Source organism: Kogia breviceps, chromosome 15, assembly GCF_026419965.1.
Source record: "Kogia breviceps isolate mKogBre1 chromosome 15, mKogBre1 haplotype 1, whole genome shotgun sequence".
Classification (NCBI taxonomy): domain Eukaryota; kingdom Metazoa; phylum Chordata; class Mammalia; order Artiodactyla; family Physeteridae; genus Kogia; species Kogia breviceps.
The window spans coordinates 89,483,755-89,497,559 of record NC_081324.1 but is presented as its reverse complement, the minus strand read 5'-3'; the positions used below and the strand labels follow the sequence as shown (position 1 = coordinate 89,497,559).

The following is a 13,805-nucleotide window of genomic DNA, read 5'->3' as shown; positions in this document are numbered from 1 at the left end:
TGGTAGAGTGAGGCCCAGTGCTGTGGGAGCTCGTGGAGGGGCCTTGGCTTCCCACACGAGGTTGGGATGTGGTAGTCAGGCTCGTGCATTGTGTCCAGGCAGGCTGGGGTGTCCAGGCTGAAGACAAGTATGCAAGGTGGCCCAGAGTGCTGAGAGGGAAGGCTGGAGTGGAAGGAGGTCTCGTGGGCTTTCTGTGCCTGGTGGGGAGGGGGTTTTATCTTGGTGGTCACGGGGAGCCATTGATGCGTTTTCTTTTTAGCCCTGGTGTTATGGCGTGGGGATTGAAGGGGGCAGGCCAGGTCATAACGTGCCCAGGAGTGAAGAGGGCTGGACTAGAGATCTTTGAGAGCCGAGGACTTGGGGATCTATAGATTTGGGGACAGGTGCAGGAGGCATGGGGAACTGTGGTTCTCAGGGCTTGGGATGGGCTCATGGGGGAATGGAACAGAGCTCGGCTTCTGAGTAGAAGCAGGCCTGGGAGCCCTACCCACATGGAGGGCCTGGAGACTGGGGGGGCACCATGATGTGGTTAAAAAAAAAAAGTGGTAGTTGATAGATGCTCAAGAAGAGAAGTCAAAGAGAAGCGGGCACCCTCAGTGGAGGCAGCAGTGCGAGGGAGGCCCCAGCGGGGCGGTTCTGAGGGAGAGGATGGCCCACAGGGCAGAGAGGCCAAGGAAGGTGAGATTGGATGCTGCCAGTAAGAAGATGTGGGTCCTAGAGAGATAATGGTGTGTGTCATGGGGAAGATGTGGAGATGGGCACGAGGTGGCCTGGAGTGTTTCTGTGCTAAAGGGATGGTGCAAGAAGATGAGAGTTTGACAACAGGGTGTGAGGGGCGGGGAGAGCAGGGCAGAGCCTGGCTGTAGAGGGGACAAGCTATGGAGGGGACCTGTAGAGGGGACGAGCTGTGGAGGGATCCAGAAGGCCAGAGGGTGCAGGTTCCTGCCTGCTCACCTTTGTGTTTCTCTGTGAGGCTGAGAGGAAGGTCGTGGGGCTGGAAGGAGTGGCTCTGGCATCTCCTTGTTTGTGGGTTTGTCTGTGAAATTGACTGGATCTGGGGGGAAGCTTTTCACAAGAGGCCTGCACCACGTGACACCTTGGAGATCTTTGGGATACCCATCAGGACCCTGCATATTCCTGTGGTGTGTCCAGCTTTGCAACCTCTCATAGGTTCCTGGGCTTCGTTTCAGAATCATCTCTGGCTTTTGCTCTCTTTCTCATTCCCAGGTGGGTGAAGAGGGACAGTTACCTTCCTGTGGGCAGCCACAACCTCAAAGCAGCTGCCAAAGCCAAGCTGGGCTATGACCCCGTGGAACTGGACCCCGAGGACATGTGCCGGATGGCCACTGAGCAGCCCCAGGCACGTGCACTGCCTCGCTGAGTTGCCCTTCGGCTGGGGGTGGTGGCCTGCTGGGCGCCTCATTGACCTTACTCTCTGATATTCTGTCCTTAGACGCTGGCCACCTACTCGGTGTCAGACGCAGTGGCCACATACTACCTGTACATGAAGTACGTCCACCCCTTTATATTCGCCCTGTGCACCATTATCCCCATGGAGCCCGATGAGGTCAGTGCCTCTCCTGGCCCGCTGCCTGCCAGGGGTGGTCCCAGGCAGCTGATGCGGACGCAGCCGTTGGATTTCCGTGTTTTGCTGAAAGTGTAGCATTTCCCCCGTAGGTGCTGCGGAAGGGCTCCGGGACGCTGTGTGAGGCCTTGCTGATGGTACAGGCCTTCCACGCCAACATCATCTTCCCCAACAAGCAGGAGCCAGAGTTCAGCAAGCTGACAGATGATGGCCACATGCTGGACGCCGAGACCTACGTGGGTGGCCACGTGGAAGCCCTGGAGTCGGGAGTGTTCCGCAGCGATATCCCCTGCCGGTTCCGGATGGTGCGCCCCTCCTGAGGCTCCTGAAACTGGGCCTCTTCCCACCAGTGCTGTGGGCAGACCCAGGAGGGACCCAGCCCCCAAGGGCTGAAATAAAGCCCTCATCCCGTGGGCCCCTCGCCAGCCATCCTTTGTCTGGCCTGCCCTTTGGGTGCTGTAGGGCGAGCACTTGGCTCCTTCTGGAGCATTCTCTTTGTAGCGTCCCACCTGAGGCAGGTAACATGGTGCGAGGGCATTTTCCTCTCTTACTCATGTCCTCTCTTGGATGTTTGTGTTAGAATCCTGCTGCCTTTGACTTCCTGCTGCAGCGGGTGGAGAAGACCATGCGTCACGCCATCGAGGAAGAGGAGAAGGTGCCCATGGAGCAGGTCACCAACTTCCAAGAGGTAACGCGCGGGGGGCTGGAGGGGGGACAGTCTGCTTACACGCCTCGCCTTGCACATGGGCTTCTTTTATCGGCATGTTTATTGTGCACCTATTGTGTGGTGGCGCTTGGGTGCCGAGACAGAGGACACGGGGCCTGGTCTGGTCTAGTTACGACAGGAGAGCGCGGTGCTCGCAGTGAGTGACTCAATTTAGTGAGGTGGGAGAATTTCACAGAGATAACGAAGGCTTTCGGGACAAAGTGGTGTGATATGGGAGAGAGGAAGGCAAGTGAAGGGTTTCTTGCCAGTTCACCTGAACTGTATTTTATAGGCAATGAGGAGCCATCAGAGGATTTTTACTTTTTATTGTCAAGAGACTTTAAAAAATGATGGTAGGAGTTCCTGCAAATTATAGGGCAGAATATAGTGACTGTAAAGTCCATCACATAATGGTTAGAAAACGCCATATGCCAAGTGTGTCACATGACCGGAGGCCCCAGGCACCTGCCACTTTGCTGTCCTGTTCCTTTGGATGCAGCAGGCACATCTTGGGTCTCTGTCAGGTCCTGCTCAACACTTTAACATATTCAGCTACTTTAGTACTCTGCAGTTCTTACCAGTTCTAGGATTGATTTCAAGAAACACCTTGTAACAGATTCACCAGGCAAAATTCAAACAAGAACGTGTGCACATGCTCTGCAAACTATGAAGTACTGTGCCGCTTTTGTCAACTGCAGCTACCATGTACTTTGGGAACTCTCCATGAACCAAGTTGAGAAGAAGAGAGTCTAGGCTGAATAACAGATAGGAGTTAAAGAACAACTTGAGGGCTTCCCTGGTGGCGCAGTGGTTGAGAGTCCGCCGGCCGATGCAGGGGACGTGGGTTCGTGTCCCGGTCCGGGAGGATCCCACATGCCGCAGAGCTGCTGGGCCCTTGAGCCATGGCCGCTGAGCCTGCGCGTCCGGAGCCTGTGCTCCGCAACGGGAGAGGCCACAGCAGTGAGAGGCCTGCACTTGAAAGGAACAAAGTCACTACTTTCTTTTTTGCGGGGGTGTGCGCAGCAGGTGGGATCTTAGTTCGTAGACGACCAGGGGTCAAACCCAGGCCCCTGGCAGTGAGAGCACTGGGTCCTAACCACTGGACCTCCAGGGAGTTCCCAAAAGATAATACTTTCACGTCCAAGAACCAATGAAATGAGTGAGGAGTGAGGCTTAAGGTATGCTAACTGGAGGGACTCCAGACACCTTAGTGAATCTGGATGTGAACTCTTTCTAGGTGACAGGTAGTACATCTTAGTAGCTGTCTCCAAAGTCCCTGAAACTTCTCTATGGGGTGGCCCAGGGTCCTCAGGGGAAGGGCAGCAGGTTCACCTTTTTGCTCCTGAGTGATCCTCCGGGCAGCGGTGCAATGACAGCTGGTGGAAGGTGTCAGCTGGGGGCTCTTCACAGCGACGTCTGGCCTGCCCAGTGCCACCCCGTCATCCCCGCCTTCGCCCCTTACTTGGTCGTCTCCTCTTCCCTCCAGAGCAGCGTTTCAGAGCTTGCCTTAGCACAGCAGTGGATGGGGGATTGTTCTCCGAATGGCTCATTTGCCTGAGATTCAGTTAGAAACAAGTATTACATTTCTGGTATTTCCTGTTCTACTTGATAGATATTCCTTTTAGTCATTTTTTTCCTTACTAGTTTGAGTTTGACTCCTTTGGAAGGTTTTAAGGAATTTTTTAATACTAAGGGCAATTTTGCATTCAGGTGATTTTCTAATGTGACTTTACCAAAGTTAATGTATTTCATAAAACATGGCTCCCCTTCTGATTGATGTTTTTCTTCTGGTTAATTTTTACATAATTTAGATGTTTTCCAGTTTATACTTGAATGTCTAGAGATTGGCAAGCTGTAGCCCATAAGGCCTGTTTTTGTACAGTCAGCAAGCTAAGAATGGTTTTCATATTTTTTAAATGTTGTAAAAAAAATATGTGATAGACTGTGGCCACAAAACCTGAAGTATTTGTTATCTGGTCCTTCACAGAGGTTTGCCGACCCCAGATCTAAAGGTTTTTTTTTTAGTCAGCTTGTCTGAGAATGCCAGTGTAGTAAATTAAATTATCTAATGAATATTAGAGTAACTCCTAAATACAGTAGTTCTCAAATTTTAGTGTTGCATACATTTTGGATAAAATGAACTTATCAAATAAGTATATACCTAATGTTCTGGTTTAACTAGGTGTTACATTTGGGGAGTGAATAAAAATAAAACTGAAACAAAAATACATGGCTATCAGAAGCCTGTTTAGCCTTTTATAGTTTCAGTGACTTTTTGTTTTTTAGGACGGTATTTTTATTTCTAGAAGCTCTATTGGTTCTTTTTCAAATGTGCTTTATTTCTTTAAAGCGGACTTTTTCTCTTCCTGTGTTTTATTTATTTTCTAATTTTAATTTTTTATTGAAGTATAGTGATTTATAATATATATGTACACGCATACATATGTACAAGCATATGTATATATTCTTTTTTTTTTTTTTTTTTTTTTGCCTGTGCCGCGTGGCTTGCAGGATCTTAGTTCCCCAACCAGGGATTGAACCCTTGCCCCTGCAGTAGAGGTGCAGAGTCCTAACCACTGGACCACCAGGGAATTCCCTATATATATATTTTTTCATATTCTTTTCAATTATAGGTTATTACAGGATATTGAATATAATTTCCTGTTCTATACAGTAGGTCTTTGTTGTTTCTCTTCCTGTGTTTTAGATTTTTGGTCTTTATTGTCTTTAATTAGCCTCATTTTAGCATGTCTACTCCAGGAGGTTACTTCTCTGATGTTCTCAGGGGTCTCCTCCCGCTGTGTCTGCTCTCAGTCATGGTGGGTGTTTTTTCCCCATGCTCTGCAGTTTTGGAATGTGAATTCCTCTTCAGTAGGAGGACTGTCAGATAATTTTACAGTTTCTTCCTGGTTCCACAAAAGTGACACAGGCCTGATGTCCCTTTTATCTGGTTCCTTGGCTGGAGGGTCTGAGTCTTAGTGGAGAGTTTAATGCAAATCACAGACCTCTTAGCACCCGTAATGACAGATGCTCACGGAAGATGCTTTCTTTGCCCAGATCCCAGAATGCACATGGTTTTGGTGAGCATACTTGTTCTAGTTTATTCTTTTATGGTGGTGGCCTTTGAGAGTCCTGCCTTTATTTGGGGCTCTGTGTTTTGTCTCCCTGTTGTGTGTAGCTTGCCCCTCCCTGAGGAGGCATGAGAAGTGTGAAGGAAAGAGCTCACAGCACAGGCCCGAGGCCGCTGACCTCAGAAAGGCCTGCTGCACGGCTGCCCTCGGCGTCTGGGAACTCGGGTTCCAGCAGGTTTCTCACCTCCCTCTGATAGGAAGGCCTCACGGACGCTCATGTTGCTTGTGCAAACAAGGTGGTCTGTGCTGAGCGCCTGCTTTCCTTCTGGGAGTCTGGGTTTTGGTCTATGCAGGCAGAGCTGCCTACGTGACCGGCCCCCAGTAAGAACCCTGGGCGCTGGGTCTCCACGAGCTTCCCTGGGAGACAGTGCTTCTCATGTGTTGTCACGGCTTGATGCTGGAAGAATTCAGCTCATCCAAGCTTGAGCCTGGGCTCCTCCCCAAGCGCCTTTTTCCTTTGCTGATTGAGCTCTGTGTCTTTTCCCTGTGAGTCACCAAACCTGGGGATGGTCTTGGGGACCCCAACACAGGGCCCGGCCCTGCCAGGCACCCATTGAGTCAACTCACTGCTCTGGTTTTGAGTCTGCTCATCACTTTTGTTCTCTGGGGATGACTTAGAAGCTCAGAACTGCATTTACAAGGATAGTTTTCACATTTCATTTAGGATTTCTAGGTGTTTGGCATTAGGAGGGTTTTTAAGCTAATAGCCTTGGCTGGAAACAGAATCTGATTCATTGGTTTATAAAGTAATGCTGGAAACAGTCTAGCATCACAGTTCAGAGCAGGTGCTTGGTCTAAGAGGGCCCGTTCTTGAGCCCATACTAACCTCTTGAAACTTCTCATCCATCAGATGAGGGATTGCTGGGATGTTGATGTTGTGTCACACACCTGCACCATGGGGGCACTTGGGGCACCCAGGAAGTGTGGCTCTTGATAATCTAGCTGGGTCCCCTACTTGCTAGCAGACGGGCCGTGCCATGTGAGGCCACAGACTCTGCACTTTTCTCCCGACCCACAAAGCTCTTTGGGGTGGAGGCTGCTGCTTCCCGTGATGCTGTCCTGTCTTTTCTTGCAAGTCCCCTGCACCTCCAGGGCTTGGTGTTGGTGCCTGTCATCTGTCGTCCATCTGCAACCCATGGTGCTTTCTCTGTCACTGTACAGTCTCCAGTTTTCGTCTTGGTCGCCAGCCTCCACTTCTTTCCCCTTTCTCTGTAGGTGTGTGATCAGATTAGGACCAAGCTCACCTCCCTGAAAGATGTTCCTAACCGAATTGAGTGTCCCCTCATCTACCACCTGGACGTGGGGGCCATGTACCCCAACATCATCTTGACGAACCGCCTGCAGGTGAGAGAGATTCTCACATCAGAATCAAGCTCTTTTGCCCAAACCCTAATTGCTCCCTTCCTATCCCCTCACAGCCCTCTGCCATGGTGGATGAGGCCACCTGTGCTGCCTGTGACTTCAACAAGCCTGGAGCAAACTGCCAGAGGAAGATGGCCTGGCAGTGGAGGGGCGAGTTCAGTGAGTGTCTGCCCTGGGTGGTGCTGCTCTGCAGGAAGCGGTGGCTGGGTCTCTATCACAGACTCTTTTCCCGTCACCCCTCCTAGTGCCAGCCAGTCGCAGCGAGTATCATCGGATCCAGCACCAGCTGGAGTCAGAGAAGTTCCCTCCCTTGACCCCAGAGGGCCCAGCCCGGGCCTTTCACGAGTTGTCCCGCGAGGAGCAGGCTAAATACGAGAAGCGGAGGCTGGCAGGTGAGCAGTTGGGACAGCGCACATCTCCACAGACTGCGTTTTCTCTGACTTTTGAGTCTTCATTGGGCTGTGTTAGTGTGTCACACCTTGAGGTCAGTCGAACCAGTTGTTGAACTAGATGAGACCACTGTGAACTAGTTCTTCCTATAGGCTTCTTTTTGTCATTTATCCTTTAGTGCATGTTCAGCTACCAAACCCTCCTTTCTGTGGTCTTCATGTGTTTGGTCCGTTCATACGGGGCTGCCGTTTCTTTGATATGCTTCAGTAGCACATGTCTTTCTGAGTTTTCTGCTCCTTTGCATTAGCCTAAAAAGCCACATTTGTTGGCATCCATTGCCTAGCTTTCTTGGCTGTGTCCAGGAGGCCTGTCTGCTGTGTGGAGTCTCACATGCCCCCCACTCTGAATTGTGCCTCAGATTACTGCCGGAAGGCATACAAGAAAATCCACGTCACCAAGGTGGAAGAACGTCTCACCACCATCTGCCAGCGGGAGAACTCCTTCTATGTGGACACGGTGCGTGCCTTTCGGGACAGGCGCTATGAGTTCAAAGGTCTCCACAAGGTGAGCCTGACCTTTGTGAGGTCGGAACAGAGTTTAGTTTCTGAGGTGAAAATCCTTGCTTGGTGCTGTCTGGATGTATTGCTCCCTACCTCTGGGCTGGTACCTGCATTCAGACAATAAATGTGTAGTTGTTTTTAACTTTGAAGAATTAAGGGCCTGGGGCCTCACAACTATTCTGAATGATTGCTTTTAAAGTAATTATCTAGAGCAGGGGGTCAGCAAACTGTGACTGGGCCAGCCATTTTTATAAATAAAGTTTTATTGGAACTGAGCTGCATTTGCCCGCAGCAGGGAGGGAGCCCAGAAACTGAGGCCTGCATATGTACAGTACACACCATGTGGCCCTTTATTTTGCCAACCTCTGACCAGGAGGAGTGAGGGGGGTGTTTTTACTGACATGTTTGCTCCAGTAGGATTAAGGGAGTTACACAGAAATACATAGCAATACCTCAGTTGTAATAGCAACAAGTAATTGTGTTCTATTTAAGCAAATCATTTTTTTCTGAGAGACCTTCCTTCACTGCTAGACTCAGTGAGTCTTCACATCCCACCCTGCCTTGATAGACTGTCATCAGTGTGCTTTATTATTATCATTTTTAACTTTTTTTGTTTTTTACATATACAACATGAAATCTAACTTTTTTTTTTTTGCTGTATGCGGGCCTCTCACTGCTGCGGCCTCTCCCATTGCGGAGTCCGGACGTGCAGGCTCAGAGGCCGTGGCTCACGGGCCCAGCCGCTCCGCAGCACGAGGGATCCTCCCGGACCGGGGCACGAACCCATATCCCCTGCATCAGCAGGCAGACTCCCAACCACTGCACCACCAGGGAAGCCCTCTAACATTTTTAAGTGTACAGTTTAGCGGCATTAAGCAAATTCACATTGTTGTGTAGGTATCACCACCATCCCTCTCCAGAACTCTTCATCTTGCAGAAACGAAACTCTGTTCTACCTTAACAATAACCCTCCATTCTGTACTTTCTGTGGACTTTGGTCACTCTAGGGACCTCATATAAGTGGAGTCCCACAGGATTTGTCCTTCTGTGACTAGGTTATTTCTCTTAGCCTAATGTCAAGGTTCATTCATGTTGTAGCTTATGTCAGAATTTCCTTTTTAAGGCTGAATAATATTCCATTGTATGGACATAACACATTTTCTTTATCCAGTCATCCATGGGTGGATAGTTGGGTTGCTTCCATGTTTTAGGTATTATGAATATTTCTGCTGTGAATTATTCACCCATGGTGTACAGACATCTCTTTGAGATCCTGCTTGCAGTTCTTTTGGGTATATACCCGGAAGTGGAATTGCTGAATCATACGGTAATTGTATTTTTTTCTTAAAGGAGAAAAATTTTATTTTACTTTAAAATTTTTAAAAAAATATTTAATAAGAGTTTCAGAACTCTTTTTTAAAAATTAATTTATTATTTTTGCTGTGTTGGGTCTTCATTTCTGTGCAAAGGGTTTCTCTAGTTGTGGCAAGCGGGGGCCACTCTTCATCATGGTGTGCGGGCCTCTCACTATCACAGCCTCTCTTGTTGTGGAGGGAGCACAGGCTCCAGACACACAGGCTCAGTAGTTGTCCAGTTGCTCCGCGGCATGTGGGATCTTCCCAGACCAGGGCTCGAACCCGTGTCCCCTGCATTGGCAGGCAGATTCTCAACCACTGCGCCACCAGGGAAGCCCTACTTTTAAATTTTTAATTAATTTATTTGGTTGTGCTGGGTCTTAGTTGAGGCTTGCTGGCTCCTTAGTTGCGGCATGCATGTGGGATCTAGTTAGCTGACCAGGGATCGAACCTGGGCCCCCTGCGTTGGGAGTGTGGAGTCTTAACCACTGGACCACCAGGGAAGTCCTGGTAATTGTATTTTTAATCTTTTGAGGAACCACCATACCTTCTCACTTTATTTTAATTAAACTATTGAGTTACTTGTTCATCTGTCTGCCTCATCAGAGTGCTGAAAATGTAGTGACTGTCTGTCTTGTTCTTTAGAGTCTAACATATTACCTGGCACATAGTAGGCACTCAATAAATGTCTTAATTTTTTTTGTTCTTTAAATACCAAACCTTTAAAAAGATTTCTTCTCACATTGGACAGGGAATTTGCTGAAATATTTATGGTCTTCTTTGCATTTCTTTATCAGGTGCTTTTACTAGGGACCTCCTGAGTAGCTCTTGTTTCCCTAGTTTATAAGACACAGATGTGCCTCAAGATGGCCATTTGCATCACGGAAGCTGGCAGTGCGGTGTCGCCAGCCCCCCACAGTTCCTGTTAGCTGAGACTCACTTCATTTCGATGGAGCGGGGGAGCTAAGCTGCCAAACGCCAGCCGCACAGCTGCTGGGGGCTGAGCTGGGGGAGCTGAGCTGTCCGTCGGCCTCTTTGAGGCTCAGCATCCCGGGAGGTACAGCCTGTGTGGACACAAGGGCCAGGTGTCACCGTGTTGAGCCTCCCACCCTGACCCCGGCTGGCACCGGGCGTTCCTGGGGTCCTGCGTGCCCCCTCCCCACCCCCTCAGCACTAACAACCTGGCCGCTTCCCGTGTGATACGAATCCTGGAAAGCCTTTCATTCACTCAGCACGTTGACCGGGTGCCTGTTATGTGCCCGACACTCTTCTAAGTACTGAAAAGGTGTCAGCTGGGGGAGTAAAGGTGAAGTGTTCTGAGGTGGAAGGAGAATGTCCGGTGTTTGACCACTGTGACAGCATGTAGCCTAGCAAACGGAAAGAAATGCTGCTCAGGCAGGAAGTGAGTTCATACGCCCCCGAGCATCCATGTCTGTCACCCTCCCTAGTGGCTGTGTCTATTTTATTGAGGTAACATTGACGTGGGATAAATCTGACCCTTTCAGGTGGGCAGTTCTATGGATTTTGACAAACGCATACAGCTGTGTAACCACCACCCCAGTGACAAGAACATTTCCTCTGCAACCAATTACAGTAGCACACAGTCCTGATTAGCATTGCGGTGTCCATCTTCCACTGCTTGGTCTAGTGTCTGGTAAACAGTTGTTTGTTCATAAGTGTTGGCTAAGGGGTAAATTGTTATTCTATGTTGCCTCTAATGACGTGCACTTTGCTTTCAGTCAGTGGTTTGTGAGTTATGTAGTTTGAGAGACTCTATTACTTAGCTTGTCCAGTCTATTAATAAGAGAGTAAATGGAATAACAGGACTTGGACTGGGAGCCCCTGGACCTCTAGTGGAGCGAAACCCCTGCCTCTGTCACTGGTCTTCAGACGTGGATTTCATCCCCTTCTCCAGTTAGCTGCCAGGTTCTGGGTTCTGTCCCCGGAGGCTGAAGTTGCCCCAAGTCTGAGGTGTCCAAGTGAGTTGTTGCTGTCATAGAGTATTTTCTCCTAGTCCTTAGTCTCACAAAAAATAAAAATGTAATATCAATATATTCCTTTGTGTTCAGAACTCCTTTCAGGATATCTGTCTTACATGGGGTAGTTCTAGATTGAAGGTAATTCCGGATTGCTGAGAACCAAGTGTGCCGACGCTGAGGAACAAGTTGGTGTTGTTTCTGTGTTAAGTTTCTTGGGTATAATAATAGCATTGAGGTTACGTAGGAGAATGTTCTTGTTCCTGGAAATTGTATGCTTAAGTATTTAGGGGGCTCAGGTCATGAGAGCTACATCTTTCCATTGTTTGTGCTGAGAGAGAGAGAATGAAATAAAGGAAATATGGCAAAAAATATCAACAGTGGCCCCTCTTGCATATGGTCTTCACTCTACTTTTTTTTTTTTTTTTTTTTTTGTCTTTGTGGTACGCGGGCCTCTCACTGTTGTGGCGTCTCCCGTTGTGGAGCGCAGGCTCAGCGACCATGGCTCACGGGCCCAGCTGCTCTGCGACATGTGGGATCTTCCCAGACTGGGGCACGAACCCGTGTCCCCTGCATCGGCAGGCAGACTCTCAACCACTGCACCACCAGGGAAGCCCCATTCACTCTACTTTTTTTCAAGTTTCCTATAGATGAAATTTGCAACATAGTAAACCTTGGGCCACTGGCCATAGAGAATGTGAGCTGGAAGAGTGGGGGGTGATCAGCCTGTGCGGGTCTCAGGTGTGGAGAAAGAAGCTCTCTGTGCGGGTCTCAGGTGTGGAGAAAGAAGCTCTCTGCGGCGGTGGAGGTGGGAGAGGCAGCGGAAGCAAAGCGCTGCAGGAACATGGAGGTCCTGTACGACTCCCTGCAGCTGGCTCACAAGTGCATCCTCAACTCCTTCTATGGCTACGTCATGCGCAAAGGGTAGGCTCCTGCCCGGGTGCCTGGTGGGGCCGGTGGGGCTAGTGGACGAAGGGAGGAGCTGAGATACGTGGGGCCCATGGGCACGAGTGAGAGGGGAGAGGCAGAGCCCCAGTTCAAGGAATGTGGGAGAGCAGGTTGGGTAGGGGTGGAGGTCACGCTGACTCAGAGGGTCCTGGGCGTCAGGGGGGTCAGTACTGCTGGACATGTTCTTCTGAGCATCCTGGGCTGCAGACAGCGGTGTGGTAGTTTCCGGCATACGACTAGTGAGGGGTGTAAATAAAGCCTTCTGAGAAGTCGAGAAAGCCAGGAGCGTGTGTCTTAAAGCCCCATGGAGACTGTGCCCCGGGGTCGGGGGCCAAAGGGAGATGAGGCAAGGTGGGGCCTGTGTCCGTTGCACCGATAACCAGGTGGTTGGGAGCCTCGGGAGAGCAGGTGATCAAAGGTGAGGCCTAGTAGCCCCTGTGGTTGGAGACTGGGAGGGCTGGCATGGAGGCCTGGAGAAGGGGAGAGGTGGTGATGGCGCCAAGGACTGGTCTGAGGGGGAGAGGCCTTGATTATCTGTGGCTGCTTTTTAATGGCAGAGAGGGAGGGGCTGAGAGCAGGGCTAGAACCGAAGCAGAGTTCCCTGGGGCAGGAGGGCCTGGCCTCAGGTTGCTTGACACCTCTGAGACCTGGTGTGAACACTGAGCCAGGTGGGCTGGTGTTTTTCCTGAGAAGTCAGGGGATGAGAGTGGGCTTTGGGAGAACAGAGAAGGCATGAGACGGTGCTGGGGAGAGTGGGAGGGGACTCGGGGACACTCGGCCATCTGGCTGGTATTGAGAGTCCTGCTGAGCTGAGGTTGTGAGTTGTTGCAGTGGCAGCATGCTGCATCCTTCCAGAACTTTCCTGAGCGGAGCCCTGCACCTTGAAGTGGGAACAGAGGAGTGTCCTCAGCACAGAGCTAAATTCCACCTTAGTTCTTCCCTGCTTCAGATGTCCCCTCCTCCCAGCCCCAACTCTAAGGACCCTCTAGAGGGAGCCTCTCCCACCCACCCCCTGCTGTGACTGTCCCTCCCAGGGCCCGCTGGTACTCCATGGAGATGGCTGGCATCGTCTGCTTCACGGGGGCCAACATTATCACCCAGGCACGGGAGCTGATTGAGCAGATCGGGTGAGTGCTGCACTTGGTCAGCTGCTGAGGCTGGGTGGGGCATGGCCTGGTAGGGGAGGCCGGATGGCTGGGGGAGAGAAGGGACAAGTTGGTGAAGATAGAGCTGGAGATGGGCAGGTGTTTCATTCTGTGGGTTCACGACCAGGAGGAGCCTCGTCCACCGTCAGGACTTGACATGGGGTTGTTGCTCTGTAGGCATTGATGTCCACCGTCCATGTGGTCTAATTTCTCTGTTTCCCTGAAGGAGGCCCTTAGAACTGGACACAGATGGAATATGGTGTGTCCTGCCCAACAGCTTCCCGGAAAACTTTGTCATCAAGACGACCAGTGTGAAAAAGCCCAAGGTGACCATCTCCTACCCTGGGGCTATGTTAAACATCATGGTCAAGGTGAGCCTGCGTCTCCAGTGAGGGGCTGCCGTCTGTGCTTGGCTTCCTCATGCCACCACTCTGACGGGGATGTGGGAAAGGGGGCTGGGCTGGCTGTCACACTGACATGCTCCCCTTCCTGACTTCAGGCCACCACATCTCCAACCTTCAGATTGTTTTTCTCTATCCTGAGCATCTGTCCAGAAAATGCTATGCTCAAAAGTTGAGTCTACATTCGCCTTCAGCGTAATACCCAGACTTACAGAAAAATTGCAAAAATAGAACAGAGAATTCCTG

At 50.4% G+C, this 13,805-nt stretch overlaps 1 protein-coding gene across 3 annotated transcripts in view; it reads left to right on the top strand.

The window, feature by feature from the left end:
• POLE (DNA polymerase epsilon, catalytic subunit) overlaps nt 1–13,805 on the top strand; it is a 57,388-nt gene that overhangs the window by 12,311 nt on the left and 31,272 nt on the right. For 2 of the 3 annotated variants that reach the window (XM_067014868.1, XM_059040740.2), the window contains 11 exons: nt 1,228–1,360; nt 1,454–1,567; nt 1,678–1,890; nt 2,166–2,273; nt 6,638–6,766; nt 6,841–6,943; nt 7,030–7,176; nt 7,593–7,738; nt 11,841–11,989; nt 13,048–13,140; nt 13,385–13,529. In XM_067014868.1, the coding sequence (XP_066870969.1) occupies nt 1,228–1,360; nt 1,454–1,567; nt 1,678–1,890; nt 2,166–2,273; nt 6,638–6,766; nt 6,841–6,943; nt 7,030–7,176; nt 7,593–7,738; nt 11,841–11,989; nt 13,048–13,140; nt 13,385–13,529 (1,480 nt within the window). The remainder of the gene's footprint in view (nt 1–1,227; nt 1,361–1,453; nt 1,568–1,677; nt 1,891–2,165; nt 2,274–6,637; nt 6,767–6,840; nt 6,944–7,029; nt 7,177–7,592; nt 7,739–11,840; nt 11,990–13,047; nt 13,141–13,384; nt 13,530–13,805) is intronic. The other variant, XM_067014867.1, reaches the window with a different exon arrangement.